Source organism: Littorina saxatilis, linkage group LG17, assembly GCF_037325665.1.
Source record: "Littorina saxatilis isolate snail1 linkage group LG17, US_GU_Lsax_2.0, whole genome shotgun sequence".
Lineage (NCBI taxonomy): Eukaryota > Metazoa > Mollusca > Gastropoda > Littorinimorpha > Littorinidae > Littorina > Littorina saxatilis.
In genome coordinates this window covers 65432695-65451486 of record NC_090261.1, presented here as the reverse complement: position 1 = coordinate 65451486, position 18792 = coordinate 65432695, and the positions used below count along the sequence as shown (strand labels likewise).

Sequence of the window (18792 nt, the reverse complement as noted above, 5' to 3'; positions counted from 1 at the left end):
ACCACTCCGTTACAAAATATATGACACGGCAGACTGTTGGTTGGTTGGTTGGTTGGTTGGTTGGTTGGTTGGTTGGTTATTATATTTTCGCGTCTCTTCAGCTGATATTGCATGGGTGCAACTCTGCCGGCTACACGCCGGCAGCCGGTTTTTGGTTTCATCGGCTGCCGATGTTTTTGTTCCAGGAGAGGTTTTTTTTGGCATTTTAAATACTAAAAAAGCTGGACCCCAACTTTTGCCGGTTTTTGGAATTTTCCAGGTTGCACCCATGATATTGCCATTGGAGACCGACACAGCAGACTGTCATCTTACACAGTGTGGGGCTTGTCTGTCATGTTGATTATTCAGGACGCTTTGTGTGATGACATGTCTGTCAGTAGTGTGGGGCTTGACTGCCATGTTGATTATTCAGGACGCTTTGTGTGATGACATGTCTGTCAGTAGTGTGGGGCATGTCTGTCATGTTGATTATTCAGGACGCTTTGTGTGATGACATGTCTGTCAGTAGTTGTGTAAGTGTTTGTCTGTATTGTTGGTGTCAACTGTGTGTGTACTCGTCTCGTGATTCTGTACTTCTTTTGTTGCTGTGTGTATGCTTTTTAATTTTTCATCAGTGCTGTATTTAAATGATTTTATTGCAGTCTCCAGTGATTGTATGAAATATGAAAACAATGAGTGGATGGTGGATTGAGTAATTAAGTGATTTGTGAAATGTGTTACCATTATTGGCGTTGGCCGAAAGGATGCTTGATGGAGCAACAGTGAAAGGAACACAGTCCTAGTTTGGAGTCTGTTACCTCTAAATCAGTAATGTATGTCAGTGGTATGCACACACACACACAAACACACACACACACACACACACACACACACACACACACACACACACACACACACACACACAAACACACACACAATAAAATGATTGCTCTGATGGAGTAAAGGGAGGTAAATGCTGTCGTCTGTTGCTGCTGTCAATGTTGGGTTGTTCCTCTTGGTGGGCAAGGACAGAAAGGTCCATCCACTTTCAAATGGCAGCTGTCCATGGCTTGTGAGAATAATGTGTTCACCTTTCAAAGGGATAGTTGTTATTTATTTTTTGGTATAGGTACTAGATTAAGTCTAACATTACGCTTTATTTTCGGATATGAAGCGTTCCCTTCATAAATAAAGAACTGCTTCAGCCAAATGCCTGAAATAGCAAAATTCAAACAGAGAAAATGAAGATGCTGACTTGCATCAGCTAATGATGTTATGGAAAAGCAGGTAACGTCTGATTCAGATCAATGTCCAAATGCATTAATGGGGCGTATTTGATGGAGCTGCTTAAGCAGTGAGTCCTGGTAATGAGTTCCTCAGACTGGACAATCTTGGTCAATTCTCTTTGATAGATGCACTCCAGTAGGTTGCACCAACTGCTAGGCCATGGTCCCTTTAGATTTTCACAGACATCACTTTGTGAAGATGAGTACAAATATAAGCTCAAAACAAAATAAGTAAAATAATTTCTCTTTCACTGCTGTGTTAGCTCTGGTTAAGAGCCATGCAATAAATGAGATTGTCAATTGGTTGTTCTGCTTTGGCATACATTGTACAATAACAAAACTCAAACATCTTATGCTGTCAATTGGTTGTTCTGCTTTGGCATACAATAACAAAACTCAAACACACAACTGGACAGATCAGGATTCCATCTGTAATAAAATAGTTTCAAACAAAAACGTTGTCTATGGATATCCTTTGGCGCAAGGAGTTTGCCCAAGCTTATTTCATATCACTGACAACGTAACTGTCAATTTGGTGGAGCTGGCAATTTTTGTCACTGTGGGGGAAAAGTCATTGTTGAGAACTGCTTTGAACTTTGAAAAACGGCCTCAACTTTTCTGATCACTTTGATGTTCGTGCCCAGTGTTACTGAATTCCAGCAACATCATTGTTTTCAGTTCTGTCAGCATGTCCCACTACGAACCACAAGACAATATTTGTTCCTTCTTTTTTTTCAACAAGAAAATTCACTTTAAAGGAGTCGAAATACTATTGGTTTAAGCGTGTTTTTATTAATTTTCTTGTATACACGTTTTAAACAGTAACATTAAGAACGTTAACAAGCAGACTGCTTATGGACACGTTCTAAAACTGATAATCAATACACATTCTGATAACAAGACATGGCGAACAAGTGATAACTTCAACCCTTTTCTTTCAAAATATTTCATAATATTTTATACAAATAAAATGAAGAGAGAGAGAGAGAGAGAGAGAGAGAGAGAGAGAGAGAGAGAGAGAGAGAGAGAGAGAGAGAGAGAGAGAGAGAGAGAGAGAGAGAGAGAGAGAGAGAGAGAGAGAGAGAGAGAGAGAGAGAGAGAGAGAGAGAGAGAGAGAGAGAGAGAGAGAATGCTTTGCTACATCTATTGCAGTCACTGTTAATATAATATCAGCCGAAGGGATCAGTTGACATAACATAATCTTGTACAACAGAAAATATTTTCGTGTTCAAACAATATAGTTAAATCAGTATTTCCAAACAAGAGTGTTTTGCAGTCCAGAACGTGCGTTGGCAGACTATTGAATAAAATGGTTCTATGTTCTTTAAATTTTGGACAATGTAACAAAAAATGTTCAGCATCTTCCGTGCATACTACACACGTGCATTTTAAATTATCAGAGAGGTGTCGGTTAACAAGGTCTTGTTGCAAATCGCTCATATTTAATCTCAACCTGCAGTGAAATACCTGTGCCTGGCGGTTGCGTAAATAATAATACTGTGTAACAACAACATCTCCATCGGTCAATTATCTTTTAAATTCACCAACTGACTGCGTTTGTATACTATTGTGCCATGTATCTATTAAGTTCCTTTCAGCACTTTCCAAGGTTTGGGTTCTGATTATTTGGATGTGGTGTCATGGGGTACATCTTGTCTGGGCTGTGCTTTTGAAGAAATTCTGAGTAGGTGTATTACAGTGTTGGCTTTTCTTCTCCGTCAGTAAAAACAGGGTCACAAACAGGCCTGCAACATTTGTTTGCTTTGTAAATGGCACGGGGCAACAACAAAGAGCAATGTCATTTTGAGGAACCTTCACAGCGGTGTCACCAAAAGGCTTCATGGCCTGGGAGCTGTGAGAATAACAAAGCTTTTGGTCCTTTATTGTGTAGAGAAACGTGCCTTGAATTCCTTCCCCACTGAGTGTGATATGCCTCAATAGCAGCATAGTTCACCTGGGTTACATAAACTTTGTACTACATGTACTTTGTCGTTTGATACCAGACTATATCTATATCTCCCCTTCATGATGCTGTGCAATACAGAAATGATAAAAGCTGTCAGATATCAGTTTTAATCACTTCTCATCAGTGTCAAACTCACACAGTTTAGCGTTCAGTTAGCTGTGGGGAAAGAAAGTTGAGGGATTCTTTGGAATGTAAGGAATGCATGCTGGAGTATGTGTTCCCTGTGTGAATTAGCTGCCTGAGAGAGCGAGAGAGATTGAGAGATTGAGAGAATGTTTATGACAACCGGTTTGATACAAAAACGCATAAAGGAAAATCGTGTGTGTGTGTGTGTTGCATACACCATCTGTAGGAATAGTACATATAAACTCGACAGAAGTGGGCAGGAAGCGAGCAGCCTAGGTACACGTATGTGACACAAGTGGAATGTTGTTTATTGTGGTCACAGCTGGCCAGCCCATCAAAGCCAGCCACGTCACACACACACACAGATAGAGGAAAACGAAAAGCTGGTCAATTTTCGAGGCATGCCGCTTTTCTTTCTACCTGTCACGCACAGACCAAGTGGGCTGAAATAGACAGACCAGGGCGATTGAGACAAGACGGGCCTCGGAAAGGGGGATGTTCTAATAAGTGTGTAAGGATCGTGCCTGCAGCCAGTCTCTGCCCGCGTCACAACAGCGAGGGAAAGAGAGCAGTGTTGGCTGTGTATTGTGTTGGCACGTCCCTCTTTCTCTCGCCCTCTCAATGGCGGCTTCGTCTTCTTCGTCAATGATGTACACGGCTGTCTTTTCACCAGCACGCCGTCTCTGTTCTCGGACACCGCGCATTGTCAAGGGCTGGTGGCTGTCAGGCGTCACGCGACTCCCTGGCAACGTGCCCGCCTGGCCCCGCCCCCTTGGCCAGATCACGCCTCGCTCCGTGCGAGACTATAGACCCTATCGGTATTCCAAGCTCTCGTGATCTCTCGCAAACTTCAGAGCATAGCAAAGCATGCGGTACAGCGATCTCGTGCGAGCTGCACAAGCCAAAGTTCGAAGTTCTCGCGATGTTCAAAGCATAACAAAGAGCGTGTCTCGCGAGAGCTGCTCAGATACCGAAAAGATCTATTCGGGTACCTCTCCCACAGAGATGCAAGTTCCACCGAGTACATCCAGAGACATAGAATGTCTGTCTGTCTGTCTGCCTGTCTGTCTGTCTGTCTGTCTCTGGTACATCGAAACACTTTCAGTACTGTTGAAAGAATTGCGAGAGAAGGCTTTGACATTTGTTAAAAAAGAAAAAAGAAAAGGCTTTCTGAAGAAAACGACGGGGGTGGAGAGAGGGGGGTCATTTGGTTTGCAATATTATGTGAAAAAGAATAGCAGGATCTTCTTGTCTTCTTCTTCCATCCTCATTTTGATCAGCCACTTAGTCGATAAATTATTAAGAATTTTGCTCCCAGGCTATTTGCAGACCATAAAATCATGAACAGTCTAGATGGCAATATTATGGAACACAACCGACCAAGACGACAAATCCAACCGTGACAAGGCCATCATCAAGGGCATTGCTATTGCCCTCACACAGCAGCTCACAACTGCCGCAGTAATTACTGCTGCAGATCATCTGGTTACAACTAGGCTCTATGAGTCTGACCTGAGTTATGGACGACACTGGCACACAAACTCCTCTCAGAAAATGTCTGGTTGGCTCATGTGGCATGATAAACAGCCAATTTCACTTGACAAGGCATCAGATAGCCACACGCCTCTTTGAAATTCAGGTCTGGCTCAATATGCAACATCTTGTTGGGCGAGTCCATGTCTGAAGGGCAATGTCTTGACACTGCTGTGTGGGAGAACAAGTACTCTGCGGGCTGTTTTCTCACCACAGCCAGAGAAGTTCCTGGTGCTCAAAAGGCACAATAGGAGATTCTCCGAAATTGAGTTTAGTCCTGGGAAGTAATCCCTCAAGTGCGGGAGATGTTTTGGGTCATCTTTAGCAGGCCCTAGGCTGTCTTCTGATTTAAAAACAAGTCGCGTAAGGCGAAATTACTACATTTAGTCAAGCTGTGGAACTCACAGAATGAAACTGAACGCACTGCATTTTTTCACACACACACACACATACACCACGACCCTCGTCTCGATTCCCACTCTATGTTAAAACATTTAGTCAAAACTTGACTAAATGTAAAAAGGGGGTACCTAGTTCCGGCTTTGCCGGATGTCATCGCTCAGTTGTACAAGGTCACGAAGGTGCCAGCCCAGAACCAGCGAGTGCGATCCGCGCCCATCGTATACAAATGATGACTAGGTCTCACTTTTGTTTGTTGCAATTCTGATACGAGTTTCCAGGCCGAAGTGACCCTCCCAGCTTTTCTTCCCTTCTCACCCTCACTTACACCCCCCCCCCCCCCCCCCCCCCCCCACACCGATATTCGGTCGTTTCACTGAAGTCTTTTGATGGGCCGTGGGACATGAGCGCAGACGTGACGACCTCTCAGTTCTTTTGATTTGTCGGATCTGTAGCTGTGTGTGACAGCACGTTATGTACGTGACAATGTGGCTGGGAGTGTGACAGGTCGAGCCAGTGACGGCACGCTTTGCTCGGACACAACGCCGAGGCGTGCTGAACGTGCATGGTGAGGACTTGAGTTGCCAGTGTAAAATTGAGGTTGACAGTTCACAATACTGCGTTTAAAAGCTATTTAATTTGTGATTGTTGTTGGTGTGGTTCAGTTGTTGTTGTTGTTGTGTGTGTGTGTGTGTGTGTGTGTGTGTGTGTGTGTGTGTGTGTGTGTGTGTTTGCTGTTGTTATTATTGTGTTTGTGTGTGTGTTTGCTGTTGTTATTGTGTCTGTGTGTGTGTGTGTGTGTGTAGTGTAATTCTGTACTGCGCTTTTGTTGGGGGCCGATATTTGTTGAACAAGAAATTCCTCCGAGGTAGGAAAAACACCCCCGTTGGTCAAAGGGAAATAACCATTCTCACTGCCACCAACTGAGAAGGTTATTTCCCTTTGACCATTAATATGTCCCTCTATAAGTCCTTGTAGAATCTTAATCCACCAATAACTCCCTAACCGTGTGTTTGACTGGTCCCAATTTTTGTAAGGACCGTCTCAGGAATGTATAGAACCTGTTCACCAAGTTTGGTGACGATCGGTCCGTTCATTCTTGAGATCTATATGCGAACACACACACACAAACACACAAACAAACAAAACAATGTGGTTCAGTGTTCCGTGTCGAGAGTTTGACGGTGGATTTCACCCCACGTTGCCCTGAGTTTTAGGGTCATGGGGGTAGAACTGTTCTTTAGTCCAAGGTTTTGATGGCTGAACTGGTTGATTTCACTACCGATCTTAGGGGTGGGGGGTATAGAACAGTTCTTTCCAGTGTCACTCGCTGCTGAAATGGATTTCATCGCACGATCTGTGGGGGATGGAGACTGATAAAAGTTGTCTTGTCCAGTGTCTCGAGGCTGAAGTGGATTTCACTGCACGTTCTTTTTCAGCTCGGCAGCACGTGCTGCGCGTGGCGAGTGGCCCGCACTTGTCTAAAGTCGCCCTTCCCGCAGACACTTAGACGTGTCATCGATCACCACCCCCCCCCCCCTCCCCCGCCCCCCCCTCCCCCGCGCCGGGCCGGCAGGAAGACGATGTCGTGACGTCACGAGAGTTTTGCGTGCCGGCAGCACGACAGGACCGCTGCGGGGATCTGATAAATGGCCGGTCGATAGCGCGCGGGAAAGCAAGACAAATAGACGTGCGTGCCAACCCGGGGAAAATGTTTTAGTCCCTTCGTCTCTCATTCGCTTTTATTGATGTGTGCGCTAGTGTCGCGCGCGTGCGCGCTGGTTGTTTCCTGGCTGATCAGCGAACAAGTCACGAAAGCGCGGGTCGCTCCAACATGGAAATTAACACGATTTAATCAAAGGCCGGGCCTGGCAGGCCCCAAGGCACGCACCCACCGCATACAAGCCAGCCACGACTTTCACCAAAAAGGGCTTTCGGCACGCACCTTTCCTGAAACCGTGCTGCTTTTTTTCTCCCGCACAAATCTTGCACTCACTTCCTCACCGCTGACCTTGTGAGTTCGCCAACACACAGTGAGAGGCAACACAAATACACCATGTTCTCTCCCCCACATCGTCAGCCCTCCATCTCCCTCCGCCTGCAGACACGCCCCCGTCCCCGTGACCTTATTTCCTCCCGCTGAAACCCCCGCCCCTCCCCCCAAACATGGAAGGGAAAAGTTGCTACTGTCTCTGCCATTTCCTGCCTCGGCCCAAAGATCAGGAAATGATTAGCTTGTTGTGTGTGTATTCGTTGCATCATGTCGAAACCACTGCGAATACTAGACCCAGCTGATACGAACGGACGTATACACATCGGACTGAACACAATAGTGTGACGTCAAAGGCCGCGCGCGAGTCTTGTCATCAGTGACGACGAGACATGAATGAGTTGAAGGAATGCGAACACCTTCATGCCCGCAAACTGCGCGCTTCACGTTGGGGTTTGGGAAAATGTACGGGCATTGCCGAAGAAAGTTGGAGCAAAAAAGCGCTGTACTCTACTTGCAAAGCTAAAATCCAAGTCCAGCAACTGAACGTGCCGTTTCGATTTTTCGTTCGAACGAGAAGTACGGTGTTCCGTGACGGGAGAGCGCAAGATTATTGAAACAGCCGCAGCTGTTCCGAATTCTCGGTGTTGAGTCAATATGCGTCCAGCGCGTTTCGTCCGCGATAAAAATGTCTTCAGTGTTGTACAGGCACTTGAAACGGAGTAGGTTAATTGTGCTATAGCTATCCTGCCTAATACTGCTACAGATTATCATATAGATAGCTCTAGTCAGCAATAGCGCTCACACCCCACACCCAGCCACCATCCACCCGTTGTCAAGTACCTGTTGTTGTATGGTACTTGTGTACGTGTACTTGTACACAAGAACATTATCAAGCAAAATATCGTTATTTTGAAGACATAGCTAAAAATGTAAAATGCTGCATAATGAACATGAGGAGATTATTGCCCTCATGACTTTGTGTATTTGTATGGTCTTTTGTTGATACAAAGTGGCATTTTCATGAAATTTGTCATCATGACTGTATATTTTATTGGTCTTTTATACAAGTCATTCTTGACAAATATCAAAATTCACCCTGACACCTATGAACCTCCCCAACACAGAATCAAGTATGATATGAGAAAAGGAATGGTAGTTGATTTGACGATTGCATGGTCTGATGCATGGTTCCACATCAAGGCATTTAAGGCATTGCATACGTGCAGAAGGAAATCGCGGGTCTTAAAATTATCAAACTTTTTCTTTTTTAATGTCATTTGTGTTGGAATGCAGAACTGCTTTTGGCAAGGGAGACGTGTTTATATCCAAGGAAGGGGAAGTGTGGGAGGGGGGGTGGTTTGCTAAAATGCTTGTCTTCGTAGGCGTGTTTATCCTCAAAATAAACTTATTTTACGTGGGAGGGTTTTCTTCTCGCGCGTGTACACACACTTGACGTTAGCACGGAAAAAACGCGGGCGCAATTTTTGGTATGCACACCGGTGATTCAGTGAGCCTCGGGTATCTGGTGCAGTCGACAGTTGACAAGCCGTCCATTAGCATGCAGGGTCACGGCGGGCCGGCTCAGGGCTAAGGTGGTATCCAGTGTCGCTGCCATTGCTGTGTGTGCCGTGCGTGACCACACACCTCCCCGACATAACACGCACATCAGCGGCTGGCTACCACCAATCGCGCCGCCACCGTGCGCCTTACCGCAGTACAGGCGGGACTTTGTGTGAGGCGCATGCGCTTTCTCTGCCGTCTATCTTGTGTGTGTGATGTCAGGGTTTTCAAGCAGTTTGGCGGCACGCAGTGCAACTTCCCCAGACAGTCTTCTGCTACTTACGACAGATAGCGTTCGATTGAGCTGGAGGAGAGGAGAAGAAGAAGAAACGGAGGTGTGTTTTGACTGAGTTTGTCTGCAAGATGTGTAGTGGAGCGAGACTGTTTCCGCTCGGAGCGAGCGGACGGTGAAAGTCTTCCCCTCGTGTTTGTGTTGTGAAGCCTGACCTCCGACTGCGAACTCACGAGTGCGTAACTGTCGTGTTGTTGTGAACGGCGTGCCATTGTCGGGGCGTGTACACACAGAGAGAGTGCTGCGTGTTGTGGAGGTTACGCTGGCAGCGCGGTGCTGTTGTACTTGACGGTAGTGGTGGTTGTGTAGCGCGCCATGGCCATGCCTCAGCGAGCACAGCGACAACACTGCTACCTTTGCGACCTGCCCCGCACCCCCTGGGCCATGCTGCACGACTTCTCCGAGCCCGTGTGTCGGGGCTGCGTCAACTACGAGGGCCCGGACCGTATCGAGATGGTGATAGATGCCGCCAGGCAGATGAAGCGGGTGCACGGGGCGCAAGAAGGCAGACCCCCCCCACCCCCTTCTCACAAACCTACACACGGACACCCCCATCCACCCCAGATGCCACCTAGACATCGAGACGTGGGTGACCACCCCCACCCAGGGGGGCTAATGGAGCCTCCTCCAGGACGACTGCACGGCCCGCCGATGTCGTCTTTCTCCGGCCCTGAGCGGGCTCACACTCTGCACGACGGACGTGGGCGCCCCATCATGGATTTCCCCGGCTCCCAACGCCTGCCTAATGGAATACCGGTCGGTCATACTCTTCACCGCGGTGATGACCACGGCCCGGCTGACCTGACCAGAAGCAGTCCCAGCATGTTGCGGGGTCCTGGCGGCAGTCTGCACCACCCCGCCCTGCTGGGACCTCTACCCCGACACCTCCACGCCTCTCACCCGGCCACCAGCATGCACAGCAAGGAGGGGGAGGAGGAGGAGGGGCAGGGTGATGATGAAGGGGGTAAGAGGGACTCCCCCTCATTTCCACAAAACGTTCGTGAGACTCTGACAGTGTTGAGTGCCGCAGCTCCTTTCCGTGTGCGCTATAAGAAGGACCACTCTCTCACCGGCCGTGTGTTTGCGTACGATGCCACGGCCAAGCATGGTGGTGGTGGTGGGGAGTTTGAACTCAAGGTGTTTGTGGAGTACCCGCTGGGCTCAGGGAACATCCACAGCAGCATGTCCAGTCTCACCAAGGTCATGGTGACCGACAGTAGCAAGGACGGGGTCAAGGCCGTGTCGTCAGGCATCAAGTACTTGGAGTATGAGATGAAGCACAACGGTGGCGACTGGCGCTCGCTCTACGACTTGCTGCCAGAGAGTGTGCGTGTGTTCAAGGAGCCGGTAAAGCGAGACCACGTCCCCACCCCCTACATGGACAGCTCCCTGCCCCCTCCCCGCATCCCTCGCTCCATGGCGGTCAGCAGTAAGTATGCTGGTCGCTTCATGGACAGTGGCAACCGCAAGCGAAAAGCGTCGCCATCAGGGGAAGAGGACACGCTGGGGCGACTGTCGGAGGATCAGCACCGCCGTCAGATGTGGATGCAGAACCAGGCGGATGCCCTAAAGCTGACCATCAACTCCACCTCTGTGTACGGCGCCGGCATGCCCTCATCTACCTCCATGTCCCCCCTCCACCACACCCCCACTCCCCCTGACGCTAACCCGGGCCCCCACTCCGGCCCCTCCCCCATGGCCGCACTGATGACCGCTGCCGACAATCTGCCGTCGGGGAGCAATGGGGGGCCGTCACGCCACGCCAGCATGTCGCCCAGCAACCTCTCTCTGCGGCTGCGCAGCGCCCCGGTGTCGGACACAGGGGTGGGGAGCACCATGCCGGAATCCACGGTGGGCCCGAGCGGTGAGGTGCTGAAATGCACGCTGTGTCAGGAACGGCTCGAAGACACCCACTTTGTGCAGTGCCCCTCCATCGCCGACCACAAGTTCTGCTTCCCCTGCTCGCGGGACTCCATCAAGCGACAGGGGGCAGGGGCCGAGGTGTACTGTCCCTCAGGGAAAAAGTGTCCGCTGGTAGGCTCCAATGTTCCGTGGGCGTTCATGCAGAACGAGATCGCAACCATCCTGGGCGAGGACTATAAAGACTCCATGAAGATCAAGAAGGAACGAGATGGTTGAACTTCTTGCTTAACATTTGTTGTGACGACAGATTCGTTTTTCTTATCGGAAGAGGAAAAAGAGATACACACATGTATAGTGTATACACTGTTACAGTGATCACACAAGTGATACACACCTACACTGTTACAGTGATCACACAAGTGATACACACCTACACTGTTACAGGGATCACACTGGAGTCTCTTGTTGTGGTAGGGGGAAAAGTGAAATACAGGTCTACCTTTTTTCACTTGCCCTCATCAAATTTGTTGTCAGATTCTTCTCATTGTGAAACAAGTTAAATTACAACCAAGGTTTAACATTTTCATTCTAAAGTGTGAACCTGTTAGTGTTATTCTTTGATGAATGTAATCCAAAGCATTCGCTCACTGAGTGGACCGACACCTGTATCCATGTCCAGTCAAAGCTTCTAGCAAAGAACTGCATCAGCAGATGTGCTAGAACTTGTTGTGAGTGTGAGACATTGTGTCTCTCTGTGTTTGGGGTCCATACTAAGGAAGGATTCGTGTGACTAACAGTAATACAGAATAGTTATTCTTTTTTCACAAATTTTTCTGGAGACATTGTTTTTCTATGTCATCTGGTAATTGTTGTGTGAGTTTCAGTTTCATCCTTTTTCAAATTTTGTGGAACACTCCGAACAGAGTGTGAAATATGAATGTGAGAAAAATATGTGTGTGGGTATACATGCCGTAGGTGTCCCTCTGTGTGTGGTAAGAATTTAGAAAGAGAAAATGTGCTCTTCATTGACTTGAGCAAATGTTCCATTGCCCAAGGCACAAAGTTAAGGTGCAGAAGTAGAATAATTATACATGTGCATGTTTCTTCACTTTACATTTTTCTCATTGCAGTTTTCCATTTGGCCAGATAAGATAAAGAACTTTGAAGTAAATATTTTAAGTTAAGCATTGTGAGAATTGATTTGTTGTACTGATTTTTCTCAACACTTGTTATTCAAGTATTGTTACAAGTAAGGTGTACTCTTATCATCCAAACAATCTGAACTACTTTTGGCTTCAGGCCTTGCAGAAAATCTGGAAAATGTGCAATGTTAAAAATCAACATCTCATTTACAGCTACTGAGCTAGTACTAAATTCTAACGCATTTCTCTTCATTGAACTTCATACTGTTAGTCAAGTTAGTGTCGTTGCCGCCTGCAGCTTACCGTAACAGGCATACAGGCATAATTGTCTTCTTCCTTAATTCCCGTTAGCAGTAGCAGCTCAAACTTGGTTGGGTTGAAACATTGTACATGACTTGTAACTATTATCAACATTTTTGTTGTGAAGTCATTTTTTAGTTGTTGAAAGGTTTTTTTTAGGTGCTTGTGAATGTGATGTAAACTCCACCTAGGTTAATTGCAAAACTCATAGGAAAGACTGAGAGGTATGAGGATGTGTGTGTGTGTGTGTGTGTGTGTGTGTGTGTGTGTGTGTGTGTGTGTGTGTGTGTGTGTACGTGTACGTACGTGTGTGTACGTGTGTGTACGTGTGTGTGTGTGTGAGTATGTGACATGTTCTGTAGCAATGCTTGTACCTGAAATTTCTTTCATGAAAACATTTTCTTGAGTAAATACTAAATCTGGATCACAAGATGAATCTATAAACTTTACGTATGTATTGTATGTGAAACTGAATCAGTGACTATTTTTGTTGTACTGCTGATATTCTTTGAATTTTCGGCACCTGTTGTGATGGTTTGTAGCCTTATTGGAGATTTTGTTCTATGTGTAGTTTATGCACATACCCAGGTACAGTGGAACCACCCTTTTAAGACCCTTCCATTTAAGACCCCCTCCCCCCCCCCCCCGCGGGTTAGGGGGAAGAATTTACCCGATGCTCCCCAGCATGTCGTAAGAGGCGACTAACGGATTCTGTTTCTCCTTTTACCCTTGTTAAGTGTTTCTTGTATAGAATATATACTATAGTCAATTTTTGTTAAGATTTTAGTCAAGCAGTATGTAAGAAATGTTAAGTCCTTTGTACTGGAAACTTGCATTCTCCCAGTAAGGTAATATATTGTACTAGACTACTACGTTGCAAGCCCCTGGAGCAAATTTTTGATTAGTGCTTTTGTGAACAAGAAACAATTGACAAGTGGCTCCATCCCATCTCCCCCCTTTCCCCATCGCGATATAACCTTGAATGGTTGAAAACAACGTTAAACACCAAATAAAGAAATTTAAGACTCCCACCCTTTTAAGACCTTGTTTTTTTCAGACTTTCTGTTCATATCATAACCATTGTAAGTTTATCCCCATTGTAAGACTCCCTCCCTTGACCTGATTTTCTCACATTTGTTGAAGTCTTACAAGGGGGGTTCCACTGTATTATGCAGTGTACTATACTCTGTTTGAAATTCACATCATGTACAGGATCACATGGATGTTAATGTTATCGGTCAATGTCTTTGTTTGTTAAGGTGGTGAACGTTCTTTGACTGGAAAACTGAAATGGGAAATTAATGAATCATTGAATGATCAATATATTTTATGTTCAACACTTTCAGTTAGTGAATCACTGAATAATCAATATATATATTTTATTAGTTCAATACATTCAGTTAGTGAAACACTGAATGATTAATATAATGTATGTTCCATACATTTAGTAAGGGAATCACTGAATGATTAATATAATGTATGTTCCATACATTTAGTAAGGGAATCACTGAATGATCAATATATTTATATTCCACACATTCAGGTAGGGAATCACTGAATGATCAATATATTTTATGTTCCACACATTCTCAATCATGTGCAAGGAAATGATTTACTGAGTGTTATCAAGGATAGAAGATTAAATTCAGTATTACAAGTGGACTGTTGTTTATAGTTCTAGGTGGTTTGTAATCATGTACCTCTGCATCATACCTCATTCATTTCAGATAGTGACAATGGAAATATCAAGAGATATTGAACTTATGCCTGTGGTTTGTACAGAGGCATGTCTATTTCACTGTACATATATATACGCTTGCGTCTCCATTTAACTCCTGGCGGTGGAGCAAAGAACTATTCACAGCAAAACAATTATAATGCTTCGAACGGCTGAAGAAAACTGTTGTTTGTCTAGAATTAGACACAAGAGAGCGTGTTCTTTATTCTTTTGTTGAAATTCATCTGAAATTTGCATACTTTATGAGGCCTACACAGCAAAAGATACTAATAAATAAAACGTCCTAGGAAAGAAGATAAAGAATCTGTTTAGAAAGAAAACGGTTTTGAAATCTGAAGATTAAAATTTAAAGACATTTGTTGAAACTTGACACAAAGTTAACACGTTCATGACCACTTCTCTTTTAAAACATTTCATGATGACCACTTCTCTTTTAACACATTTCATGATGACCACTTCTCTTCAACGTCCTTTTTTTACCCCAAATTCTCTCAAAATGTTTTTGATTAGTTGCTGTAGATGCATAGTGGAATCCTGTATTTTTTTAACGTTTTTCAGTGCATAGAATGTGCTTTTGCTCTTTTTGTGTGTGTTAAAATGTGCAAGTTACCTGGTGTGGTACAATGATAAAAAGAATGTGTTTGACAGTATGACAGATGCAGAAACAAACTTAAAAACTAAACACCGCCCCCCCCCCCCCCCCCCCCCCCCCCATGGTACATAAACATACTGATTGTGTGTTGATCATATCAGACAACCATTTTGATGTTCAGAAAGCATGGATTGTGTTTTGTTAAGCAACTTGAAAGTATGGCTGAATTACCTAGATAGAAAGGATGTATGTGCACAAGTCATAATTTGTGGTGGTTAACCATTCTCATCTTCATCTGGCATAATTGTCTTGAGAACATCATTTAATGCTAAATGACCTGCTAAAGTGTCTAGTATTTTTAACTTTACTTTAAAGTTGAACTCCTTGCCCTATCCCTCCTCTCACCGCTCACCACCACCACCACCACCACCACTAGTTTATGGTTAAAACGTTTTTGCTTAGGCCAAGAGAAAACATTTTTCAATGTGTCTGATTTTCCTCCCGACCCTAGAACTTTTTAGACCCTTTAGAAGAAAAAAATGGTAGACTTCATGACAGGAAAGTAATTACTCTTCTAGGACAACCAGGGAAAGCAGCTAGCCTGATTTCTGGCCAGTAAAAACCCCACATATATGCCTGTGTAAATAAAAACATTAAAAAAACTTCAATCAAACCCCCAAAAAAGGAACCAACCTACTAACCCTAATTGTTTTGAGATTGTTATCGGAAACTTTGTTTTGGTTGTTTTTTTGCCGAATGACTTTTTGCCAAGAGATTTACATCAACATCAAACATTTAAAAACTGCATTTTGTCTGGATTTTATTTTCCTACATGATTTTCACATTCACCCAATGTTTAGGTGTGATCTGTGTCATTTTCTATTTTGATGGTACCCACAACTTACAGAGAGTCTGTATTGTGATTGTTATTATTATTTTGTGTGTGTAATGGTTTGTTTCTCCTTCCAGTATAGTGTGTTCATTTGATTGTCTCCCCTCCAGGTGTCAGGCGACAGCAGTTTGATTTGATTTGTTGTTCAATTTGCTCAATTCGTGGTGGACTTGAGTCAGTGAGACGCTTTATCCATTGTTGCATCACATTTTGTTCATCAAGCTCGCAAAATAAAGTGCACAAGGTTGCTGCACATTTACTGGTGGTATTCGTATTGCTTGTGATCGTGAGGAATGACTGTGTGTGTGTGAGTCTGTATCTAAAACGAGCCAAATTAAAAATTAATTTCTTTTTTTACTGATGCTAATTCATTTCAAATGTCTACAGGCTATATTTATTCAGCAAGTGAGTGTGTGTGTCTGCTTGTAATGCAACCACCTGTTGGCCAGGGGATTAGCTGTGGGGTACATTCTGTCTGTTGTGTGTTTGGATGATGTTAGTCGCTCTCTCTATGTTTTTAGCATGAACTTGTGGCTAGATCAAAATGTGCACATCATGCGGAATCACCATGTCCTCGCAGCTGTCATCCTGATTGAAACAATATATGGAATATGGAGGGGGGGGGGGGGGGGGGGGGGGGGGGAAGTATCAATCATTTTCTGTGACCTGAGTCAAACAGAATCTCTCTCTCTCCCTCTCTCTCTCTCTCTCTCTCTCTCCCTCTCTCTCTCTCTCCCCCTCTCTCTCTCTCTCTCTCTCTCTCTCTCTCTCTCTCTCTATATATATATATATATATATATATATATATATTCCATATTACTGCACCCACATGCACAGAAGTCATCAGGCGCGCATGCTTGCACACACACACACACACTTATACATCCCTTCACCCCCAACCTCCCATTATCAACACACACACACACACACACACACACACTTAGCCCTTCACCCCCAACCTCCCATTATCAACACACACACACACACACTTATACATCCCTTCACCCCCAACCTCCCATTATCAACACACACACACACAGGATAAGGAGTTTCAAGTTCGGCCGTCCTGAGCTAATTAAAAATTGAAACAATTGAAAATAGCAGCGTGTCCCGGCAAAGGGAACATGCGTGATGAAGAGACAATGACAGGGCGGGTGTCGGCGCTCAATCCTGTATTGTACGCTCTACGTGGAACGTGCCCAATCTCTAGCAGTCGCGAAGTGTCACGCGGGTATCCGCGCTAAACGTGGTTACGGTGACACGCACGTTGCCGGGGAAGCCAAACGCGCTATCCCGGCTGTTATCGCCCTGTATCGGTATACGTGGAGACGGCAGTATTCCGACTTGGTTTGATTGACACGTCTCGACTGAAACGGATGAGCGAGGCAGGGTTTGGGTCTACCAGGACAAGTTCAAACTGGTGGTATCGATTTGGTCTTGGTTATTGATATCCGTTCTTGTTTAGCCCCTGTCGGTCTGTTCGTGTGTGTGTGTGCTTCGTTGTAGTTGTATATTGGTTTAGCTAGAAAAGGTTGTAAGAATGAATTTCTTACCTAAATAACAGCTTGTCCGTATCCATATGAAAGATCACGCAACCAGTACCCCCCACCCCAAAGAGAATGTGAAAATCATGGGTGTTGTTAACACGTGTGTGTGTGTGTGTGTGTGTGTGTGTGTGTGTGTGTGTGTGTGTGTGTGTGTGTCACTGAGTGTGTATGTGTGTGTGTGTGTGTGTCAGTGTGTGTGTATGTGTGTGTGTGTGTGAGAGAGAGAGAGAGAGAGAGAGAGAGAGAGAGAGAGAGAGAGAGAGAGAGAGAGAGACACACACACACACACACACACGTGTTAACAACACCCAGGATTTTCACATTCTCTTTCTCCATTTAGCATTTGAGACAGTGACAAAAGGTCATGTGTCATGTCTACTGTCCCGAATGACACACGATTGCTGACATTTCACCATTGCCAACAGAATAAACAAATAAGAAATAGGTAGAAAATGAATGTGAAAACTGACTTTAATTGTTGATCACTATTTTCTATACCACTAACAAATAATCTACTTGCACATAGCTGTTTGGCAAATGTATGTTGCATGGGACACACTGACATGAAAGTGGAAGATGTTTTTCCCTCTAGAGAAACTACATTTCAAGTTACACTTTTTGTGCTCTTCCATTCCAGTTGGCAATCAATTGTTAACGCATGTTATTAGAAAAAATAGAACGAAAACAGATTAGATAGAATGAAAAATGTACTGGTGATGTCATTTGGGACATACTGACATGAAAACGTCACCTTTTGGCATTGTCTCATTTTGCCAGGTAACGGCTTACCCTGTCAGCACAACACCCTAACCCCACCCTTCCCCACTCTCACGTCTTGCCATGGTGACAGTGTGTTACCAAGCGACAACCTAGCACTGGCGAATACTGGAGGGTGACAAGGCATAGTGTCAATCTTTGCCAAATACCGCCTCGCCTCTCGTGTTACCAGGGAAACCGGAACTGAAGAACATTCACGTCTCAAGGTCGTGGCCTCGAGTCGGACACAAATACATCATCTGTTTGCACTTCAGGGGGCGATGTTGTGGATGTTTTAGCTCGAGACACGTGATGATCAATTAAAATTACTGTGCTTGTCACACTTCCAGGTGCACGGAGCCCCTAGGCTTCTAGTCATGCCTCAGGCATCTATCCATTTGAAATAATACCAAGTGTCATTGCCCTTCTTGCAAGGATTCAAAAACTTGCTTTTTTTTTTGTAACGAGTTAATTGTCAACATTGTCCTGGCAGGACAGCGTGAGCCTCAAACTTGCTTTTTTTGTAACGAGTTAATTGTCAACATTGTCCTGGCAGGACAGCGTAAGCCTCGATCGGGCCCCGCACGTGAACTACTTACGTCAACAGTCTTAAGTCTCGACGAAAGAGAGAATTATTTCTATCTTAGGTAGTTAACGTCAAGACAGTGGGATTGATTACGTAAAAAAAAAAAATAAAAAAAAAAAAAATTAAAACATGTTATTTGGGTTCATTTTGGCATATAATACTGTTCACTGCCTTTGCCTCAGAACGTGATCACGGGAACAGTTAATCACATTTTGGCGGTAGATGCGAACTGATAAACCGCA

General features: G+C 44.9%; 2 protein-coding genes across 2 annotated transcripts in view; both read left to right on the top strand.

The window, feature by feature from the left end:
- Positions 1-18792, top strand: part of LOC138952180 (TALPID3 protein-like) — a 102873-nt gene that overhangs the window by 8772 nt on the left and 75309 nt on the right. The gene's annotated exons all lie outside the window — the stretch shown is intronic.
- Positions 8729-15920, top strand: LOC138952183 (interferon regulatory factor 2-binding protein-like B). The gene has a single exon (XM_070323781.1). It carries the CDS (start codon positions 9450-9452, stop codon positions 11271-11273), a length of 1824 nt encoding a protein of 607 aa, XP_070179882.1. The 5' UTR covers positions 8729-9449; the 3' UTR covers positions 11274-15920.

Coding starts and splice junctions, on each gene's coding strand:
- LOC138952183 (XM_070323781.1), top strand. CDS start 9,450: ATGGCCATGCCTCAGCGAGCACAGCGACAACACTGCTACCTTTGCGAC.